General features: G+C 58.9%; 2 protein-coding genes across 3 annotated transcripts; both read left to right on the top strand.

The window, feature by feature from the left end:
- The first annotated feature begins 417 nt into the window (after window positions 1–417).
- On the top strand, window positions 418–2,280 carry GPSM3 (G protein signaling modulator 3). 2 transcript variants are annotated; one of them, XR_008712346.1, is made up of 5 exons: window positions 418–550; window positions 758–866; window positions 1,076–1,275; window positions 1,516–1,848; window positions 1,948–2,280. XR_008712346.1 is itself a non-coding variant. In XM_055574630.1 (4 exons), exons 1-4 carry the CDS (start codon window positions 509–511, stop codon window positions 1,651–1,653), a joined length of 489 nt encoding a protein of 162 aa, XP_055430605.1. In that variant the 5' UTR covers window positions 418–508; the 3' UTR covers window positions 1,654–2,280. The 2 variants fall into 2 exon arrangements, 1 of the variants encoding a protein (XP_055430605.1); XM_055574630.1 differs by having other exon boundaries at window positions 1,516–2,280.
- An 849-nt stretch (window positions 2,281–3,129) lies between these two features.
- PBX2 (PBX homeobox 2) lies at window positions 3,130–7,412 on the top strand. The gene is made up of 9 exons (XM_055571179.1): window positions 3,130–3,350; window positions 4,243–4,316; window positions 4,539–4,786; window positions 4,887–5,077; window positions 5,265–5,400; window positions 5,509–5,662; window positions 6,051–6,139; window positions 6,261–6,347; window positions 6,471–7,412. Exons 1-9 carry the CDS (start codon window positions 3,130–3,132, stop codon window positions 6,561–6,563), a joined length of 1,293 nt encoding a protein of 430 aa, XP_055427154.1. The 3' UTR covers window positions 6,564–7,412.
- Window positions 7,413–7,510: the final 98 nt, after the last annotated feature.

Raw genomic sequence — 7,510 nt, 5'->3', positions numbered from 1 at the left:
GCAGGCAGTGGGTCCTTCTTAGAGAAGGCACCTGGGGTTGGGGGTGGGGGGGCTGGGGGGGGGGATTCTGAAGAGTGAAACCACTTCCTTTGTAGCTAGTTCCTGTGTTGACAGAAGTGAAGGGGAGGAGGGGGGTGGCGGGAACACAGCTGGGGTTTAGGGGGCTACTGAGGCTCTGGAGATGGGAAAGCCAAAAATCCTTTCCCATCCTGAACTCCCACCACTACTGCAGCTGGAGGAGCTTTTCCCAGTCTCTCTGCTCCCCTGGGGCAAGAGAAGTCAAGCCAGCAGTTTGGGTGGGAAAAGAGAACTGGAGGAAGTTGACAGGGATGGGCGGGGCCCGTGGGGGGGCTGACCAGGAACCCAGCTTCCTGCTCAGTACCCAGGCATCCAGCCCCCGGCTCACCCCCACCCCTTTCGGCCCCTACTCCCCTCAGGAACTCAGGGTTCCGGTCCTCCTCCCAAATCCCAGCTACCCCCTCCCCCATCGGTTTCTCCCCTCCAGGGTATGGAGGCTGAGAGACCCCAGGAAGAAGAGGATGGTGAGCAGGTGAGCTCGGCACCGGGTTGGGGAGGCTGACACTGGGAGAGAGAGAGGTGAGAGGACCTGGGGCAGAGACTGAGTAATGGTGGACTCAGGGGACTTGGACGGGTTTGGGCACACTGAGGCAGGAACAGAGACACAGAGAGGAAATGGGCTGCTGGCCTAGCCCTCTGCCCACCCCACCCCCACTTGACTGAAACGGATGTCTCTCAGCATCAGGGCCCCCATCAGGATGAGCACGGCTGGCCCCCCGCGAGCTCCAGCACTCGGCCTTGGAGGTCTGCCCCTCCGTCCCCTCCTCCTCCAGGGACTCGCCCTACAGGTACCCCCAGCCCCCCTCTGGGGAGCTCCCTAACCTGGTACCCACTTCTTTCCTGATTCTATTACCAAGGCCCACTCCATCAGGGGCTCTCTCCCCACCCCCTCCAACTCCTCATCACACCCCGGTAGCCCTGACACCCCCAACACACACACACCCACCACTCCTTTTGCCACCCTCTCTGGATCTGAGCCCCTGCCTCCTCTCCCCAGCCCTGGGGCCCCGCTCGGCCTCCCTGCTCTCCCTGCAGACCGAGCTCCTTCTGGACCTGGTGGCAGAGGCCCAGTCCCGCCGCCTAGAGGAGCAGAGAGCCACCTTCCATCCCCCCAAGAACCCCCTAAGCCTAGGTCGAGCCCTGCCCCGGCCTCTTGAGGACAGAGAACAGCTCTACAGCACCATCCTCAGTCACCAGGTGAGACAACCCCCACCCCTCCCCGCAGAAGGCAAGACCCAGGCTTCTTGGTTCTGGCCCCTTTTCTCTCTTGGGTCCTACCGCTCCTTCTCCCCAGGCATATTCCCCCTCGCCAGGTCCTATTCTCCCTATCCCCACATCACTGGTGTCCTCTATGCCCCTCACACCAGCCCTGGCTCCTTTCAAGGCCTGCTCCTCTTAAAACCTCACCATCAACCTCCCCTTCCTCCACTCCTCCAGTGCCAGCGGATGGAAGCCCAGCGGTCAGAGCCTCCCCTACCCCCAGGGGGGCAGGAGCTCCTGGAGTTGCTGCTGAGAGTTCAGGGTGGGGGTCGAATGGAGGAGCAAAGGTCCCGGCCCCCCACACACACCTGCTGAGACTTGAGCCCCCCACCAGCCCCTCTGCATTCCTGGGGCTCAAAAGCTGGGCAGCCCCACTGCATGCCCTCACCCCTGCCAGGGAGGAGCACCAGAGACTGGAAGACCCAGCATAAATCTCAATATTCATCACCCTCATCCACCTTTCCTGGGAAGTGGAGCAGGTGAAAGTCTCAAAGCCTAGGAATAGCCAAGGTAGGATGGATAATAACTCCCGCCATAACCAAGTGTGTTATGAGGCTATGAGAGGATCCCAGCCTCAGTGGGACACCTCACCCTCTCTTCTGATCTCAGGGACTGCCTGAGAGTCTCCGTCCTGAGCTGTGGGGACAACCCCAGTAGTCAAGCTACCAGGTGGGATCTCAGGGCTCTGTCCTCCATCTCCCAAAGAACGGCAAATCTCCCAAGGTTTTGACCTGGGAATTCCACCCTCCTTCCCAATAAGAAGAAAGGAAGAGAGGGCCCAGCATAGACATAAAGACCATTCTCACATCTCCATCACCCGCACCCACTAGCCCCAGGACTGAGGGGCCTACAGGCTGTGAAAGGACATTTAGCCCTGTCCACCCTCCCCCCCCCCACTGCTGTTCTGAACTGTCTGATGTTTGGTTATATGAATAAATGTGATCCCCCTCTGGACTGAAGACTGGTGTCTGGGGTGGCCGGGTGGATGGTAGGAAGGTGAGGCCGGAGTCTGCCCGCTCTCCCGAGTCTGGCCAGAGGCCAGCTCCCCTCCCTGGCTGGTTAATTACTGGCTCATTAAGCAGCGGCTGGAGACCTCCCTAATTATCCCCCCCAGCCCCCCTCTCCTGGTTTTAATTAAGTAGAACAGGGAGGGGAGTCATTAGGATAAGAAATATGAACTAAGCTGTCTGTGAACCCAGGCATTCCAGCGGCCAGGGTCCTCATCAGCTTGATCCCGGATTTAGAACCCGGGTGGAAGGACCCCCAGCCTCCAACACGCCCCCGCTTCAAGGCCACAGAAGTCCAGCCCCTGGGCCCTTCCCTCATTTTCCCCACGGGCTAGTCTCCGCCCTCGTCCCCTCCTCCACTCGGTCTCAGTTCCTCTGTTTCTGTGCGTCTCTCTCCGCCCCCAGCTCCTCCCTGTTCCTCCTCCCTTCTCCCCTCCTCTTCCTCCCCGGCTCCCCTCCCCCAGCCTCCCTCCCTCGCTCCCCCCTCCCCCCTCCTCCCTCCTCCCTCCTCCCTCTCTCTCTCACACACACCCCCGCTTGGGCCTCCTCTCTCTCTCCGGCTCCATTTTCTCCGCCGCCGGGGGCCGGGGTCTCCTGTGGGGGGCCCAGACGGTACCCCAGGTCTCCCTTCAGGGCCGGGGTGAACCCCCGGGAGAGCCGGGAGCCGGGGAGACGGGCGGGGGTTGGGGCGGAGGGAGCAGCGGCCCCAGCGAGTTTGGGGGGGAAGTAACCAGGCGCGGGGGAGGGGCGGAGCAGGGAGGGGGCCTCAGGGCCCCCCCCAACTATGGACGAGCGGCTGCTGGGGCCGCCCCCTCCAGGCGGGGGCCGGGGGGCCCTTGGATTGGTGGGTGGGGAGCCTGGGGGCCCTGGCGAACCTCCCGGTGGCGGAGACCCCGGTGGGGGTAGCGGGGGGGTCCCGGGAGGCCGAGGGAAGCAAGACATCGGGGACATTCTGCAGCAGATAATGACCATCACCGACCAGAGCCTGGACGAGGCCCAGGCCAAGTGAGTGCCCCCAACCCGGGACCCCACACAGACCCAGCAGAAGCCCCGTTCACAAGCTCTGAACCTTCTGGGAGCCCCCAACTCAGGACCCTCCCCAGGATACTACAGCTCTCCTCTCCTTACTCCCTGGAGCCCCAAGATAAGTGATCCCTCTCAAACCTCCCTTCACCCCCCAGTCCCTGAAACCTTCGAAAAGGGGAACCCTAGGTGGTCTTACCCCCCCACCTCTCCCTAACCACCCCACATCCTTCCATCTTCAGAGACCCCTTCTGACTCCCAGACTAAAAACCTGCTGTGCTGTCTGCTCCCCTAACTCTCCAGCCCACCTTCTTCCTAGTGCTCTCCAGACCCCTCCCCAGGGCTCCAACCATTTCTCTCCACCCAGAGCCTAGCCTCCAAGGTCCTTGGGCACCCTTCGCCCCTGCTCAGTGGACACTAGGAGCCCTGCTCAGTCCCAGGACCCTTTACACATCTCTATACTGAACTCCCCACTTCAGCTCAGCACCCCTCACCCCCTCGGGCACCTCAAACTCTGATCTCCTCCTTCTCCTCGGCCTCCTCCTGTCGTCCTCTGAAATCTACCTAGTCACTCTTATTTCTGCAGTCATTCCCACATCCTCTTCTGTACCTTTCTAGACCGTCGCCCACAGTCCCCACCTGGCCATGGTGCCTCCGGGCAGCTTCACCTTGTCTCTACATGGAAGCTGAACTCTTCCTAAGAATCCCCCAGACTTCATTCGGCCCCCAGCCTTGCTTTTTCTTGCCACAGATTGACCCACCACCTCCCTATTCCCAAGCTCCCCTCTCTTACCCCGTGGGAGTGTCATCCTGTGGTTGTTTTTCCCCCTTGGCAATTCCATAGCCTCTCAACTTTTCTCTCCCGTTCCCCAAGGAAACACGCCCTAAACTGCCACCGCATGAAGCCTGCTCTCTTTAGCGTTCTGTGTGAAATCAAGGAGAAAACTGGTACGTGAGTTCCCTCCTCCGATTCCTCAATTCTGGGGACAGAACCCTGGTTCCCTGTGGAACTTAGGCTAAGAGTTTGACAACTTGGGGCCCTGAGGAAAGTGTGGGTCAGGAAGATTGCTAAGGGGGGCTTGGGTGGGAACCCACGCCTGGAGACTTGGGTCTCCAGGAGGGCTGAGAGCTGCGGTGTGGGGTCCCTAAGTCCACTCGCCTGCACGCTAGGCCTCAGCATTCGAAGCTCCCAAGAGGAGGAGCCTGTGGATCCACAGCTGATGCGCTTGGACAACATGCTTCTGGCAGAGGGTGTGGCTGGGCCTGAGAAAGGGGGTGGCTCAGCGGCTGCAGCGGCAGCAGCTGCAGCCTCCGGGGGCGGAGTGTCCCCTGACAACTCCATCGAACACTCGGACTATCGCAGCAAACTTGCCCAGATCCGCCACATTTACCACTCGGAGCTGGAGAAATATGAACAGGTGAGGAGAAGAAGCCAGAGTGGGTGGAGGGAGGGTCCGTTAAGGGGGATGCCCAGGGCCAAAGGGCTCCTGCTCACCAAGCCTCGGGCCCCCACTGCAGGCGTGTAACGAGTTCACAACCCACGTCATGAACCTGCTGAGGGAGCAGAGCCGCACGCGGCCCGTGGCACCCAAGGAGATGGAGCGCATGGTGAGCATCATCCACCGGAAGTTCAGCGCCATCCAGATGCAACTCAAGCAGAGCACCTGCGAGGCCGTCATGATCCTACGTTCCCGCTTCCTGGACGCCAGGTGGGGCCCAGGGCCCCCAACCGGCCCCCAGCACTCAGCTCCTTCCCATTTTTCCCCAAGCCTCAGGCCTCCATGTTGCACAGCACAACAGTCTGCTCCATGACATTGGCGCCCTGTGAAGTGAATCAACAGGATGGCCCGGCCAGGACACCAACACCCTCCTCATCACCCCCTCTCTCCTCTATAGACGGAAACGCCGTAACTTCAGCAAACAGGCCACGGAGGTTCTGAATGAGTATTTCTACTCCCACCTGAGTAACCCATACCCTAGTGAGGAGGCTAAGGAGGAGCTTGCCAAGAAGTGCGGAATCACTGTCTCTCAGGTACCAGGGAGGCTTGGGGAGGCGTTTGGTGGGCACACAGCTCTAACTAAGGTTTTCACAGAGGAACAGGTTCCCACCTGACCCTGCTTTCTGCCCACCACCCCGCAGGTCTCCAACTGGTTTGGCAACAAGCGGATTCGCTATAAGAAAAACATAGGAAAGTTCCAAGAGGAGGCAAACATCTATGCCGTCAAGACCGCCGTGTCGGTCACCCAGGGAGGCCACAGCCGCACCAGCTCCCCGACACCCCCTTCCTCCGCAGGTGGATCCCACTGCCACCCTGGCTGACTGTTCTGCACGCTTCCTGCTTTTGTCCCACTTCTTGTCTAGGCAGGATCAGAGTAGAAAGAGGGGGCCTTCTGGGGTGAGAGGGACCAAGCTGGTCAGATGGGTGGGGATATCGGGGGGCTGAGGCCACTCCAGTGAAGTTACTTCTGCCTTTCTTCCAGTAAGTGGCCAGGGGAGGCTCAGAATCAGCCCGCTCCTTCTGAGTGTTGCCATGTTGTCTTGTGGATAATTTGGGTATGGTGGTACGCCTCCACCGAGCTAGTCCAGGGCACTTCCTGAAAATTGAGAGCTGTGGGGAGTCTCCCATCTGCCATCACAGGCTCTGTTACACTCTTCCCTACTTCCCCCTCTGCTCCCCCAAGGCTCTGGCGGCTCTTTCAATCTCTCAGGATCCGGTGACATGTTTCTGGGGATGCCCGGGCTCAACGGAGATTCCTACTCTGCCTCCCAGGTCAGGTGGTCCATCGCACCTTGAGTAGGGCTTTTTCAAACTCGGTTCCCCTATTTTCAGATATGAAAGTCTTCTCTTCCAAGGCCTCTCACTGTGTCGTGTCCTCCCCTGTTGCCTGCAGGTGGAATCACTCCGACACTCAATGGGGCCAGGGGGCTACGGGGATAACCTCGGGGGAGGCCAGATGTACAGCCCTCGGGAAATGAGGGTGAGTATGTCCCTGAAGCCCCTCTCCTCAGGGGATGGGGGTGGGGGGGCCTTTTCCCTCGCAGCGCTGGCCCCTGTGCTGGGTCAAAGCCCCACCCCAGCTGTCTGTCTCTTTTTTTCCCAGGCAAATGGCGGCTGGCAGGAGGCTGTGACCCCGTCCTCAGTGACATCCCCAACAGAGGGACCAGGGAGCGTTCATTCAGACACTTCCAACTGATCTGGCCCCTCAGGGCCACAGGGGTGGGGGCTCACAATGCAACTCTTGAAGAGGACGCAGGCATCCAGAGGAGAAGACCCAAACACGGGAGAAGCACAAGACAAGAGAAGGCCAGACAGGGCTGTCCCCTCCCCGGCCAGATTCTGTCAGTGCTGGGGGTGCCGACGACATGGCAGGGAAGATGGGGTCCCCTCAGGGGAGAGTGGGGTCTGTCTACCCCTTTTTTCTTTCTTTTTTTCTCCCCCTTTTTCTCTCACAGAAACACACACACCCTATTTTTCAGATCTTTCCTCTCCTTTCTCATAAACACACCGACAACTGTTCTGTTTCTCTCTGTCTCTCTGTGGGCTCCCCCACTCTCCCTCCCCCACCCCACTTATCTGCTCTGGGATCTGTGGAGACGCCAGCCCTGCCCAACCAGAGATGCCAAAAATGGGGACATGACTTCTGGACAGAGGACATGGGCCACGCCCCCTGTGCCCCCCCACCTCCTGCCCCTCCAGACGGCTTTTATTACCTCATACGCAGCTCATCTTAAACCAATAGAATCGCTCGGTGGACGAGAGTGTCTGACTCAGATATCTACCTCGGAGGGAGTTTCTGCTACTTTAGGGAATTGTTGACTGGGCTTTGGGGTTGAATTTTTTTTCTTTAAGGAAAGAAAAATTATCCCGGGGTTCCATCTGTAGTTTTTTTAATTCTTATTTTTGGGAGTTTTTGTTGGTGGTGGTGGTGGTTCTTAATTTTTAATTTAGTTTGGGGAAGTAGATGTTTTTATAAATAATGTTGATTTTTTTTAAGTTTCTTGCTTTCCCATATTAGGGGTAATAGCCAAAGGGGTCATGATAAGAGAAAGGGGAACAAATAGGCCTGCCTGGCTCCAGTCCTGTCCATAAAGAAGTAACATTTAGCAGGGTATCAAGCCTGCTCCCCCACACACACACACA

The sequence above is a fragment of the Bubalus kerabau genome, chromosome 3 (genome assembly GCF_029407905.1).
Source record: "Bubalus kerabau isolate K-KA32 ecotype Philippines breed swamp buffalo chromosome 3, PCC_UOA_SB_1v2, whole genome shotgun sequence".
Taxonomy (NCBI): Eukaryota; Metazoa; Chordata; class Mammalia; order Artiodactyla; family Bovidae; genus Bubalus; species Bubalus kerabau.
This window is presented reverse-complemented; position numbering and strand designations above follow the sequence as displayed.

What these genes read in the sequence shown, in the direction of transcription:
- GPSM3 (XM_055574630.1), top strand. Translation starts at nt 509, where the DNA reads ATGGAGGCTGAGAGACCCCAGGAAGAAGAGGATGGTGAGCAG. An exon ending in TCCAGGGACTCGCCCTACAG is followed by an intron (nt 867 to 1,075) that starts GTACCCCCAGCC and finishes TCCTCTCCCCAG; the next exon opens with CCCTGGGGCCCCGCTCGGCC. An exon ending in GCACCATCCTCAGTCACCAG is followed by an intron (nt 1,276 to 1,515) that starts GTGAGACAACCC and finishes CCACTCCTCCAG; the next exon opens with TGCCAGCGGATGGAAGCCCA.
- PBX2 (XM_055571179.1), top strand. Translation starts at nt 3,130, where the DNA reads ATGGACGAGCGGCTGCTGGGGCCGCCCCCTCCAGGCGGGGGCCGGGGG. An exon ending in TGAAATCAAGGAGAAAACTG is followed by an intron (nt 4,317 to 4,538) that starts GTACGTGAGTTC and finishes CCTGCACGCTAG; the next exon opens with GCCTCAGCATTCGAAGCTCC. An exon ending in TCCCGCTTCCTGGACGCCAG is followed by an intron (nt 5,078 to 5,264) that starts GTGGGGCCCAGG and finishes TCTCCTCTATAG; the next exon opens with ACGGAAACGCCGTAACTTCA.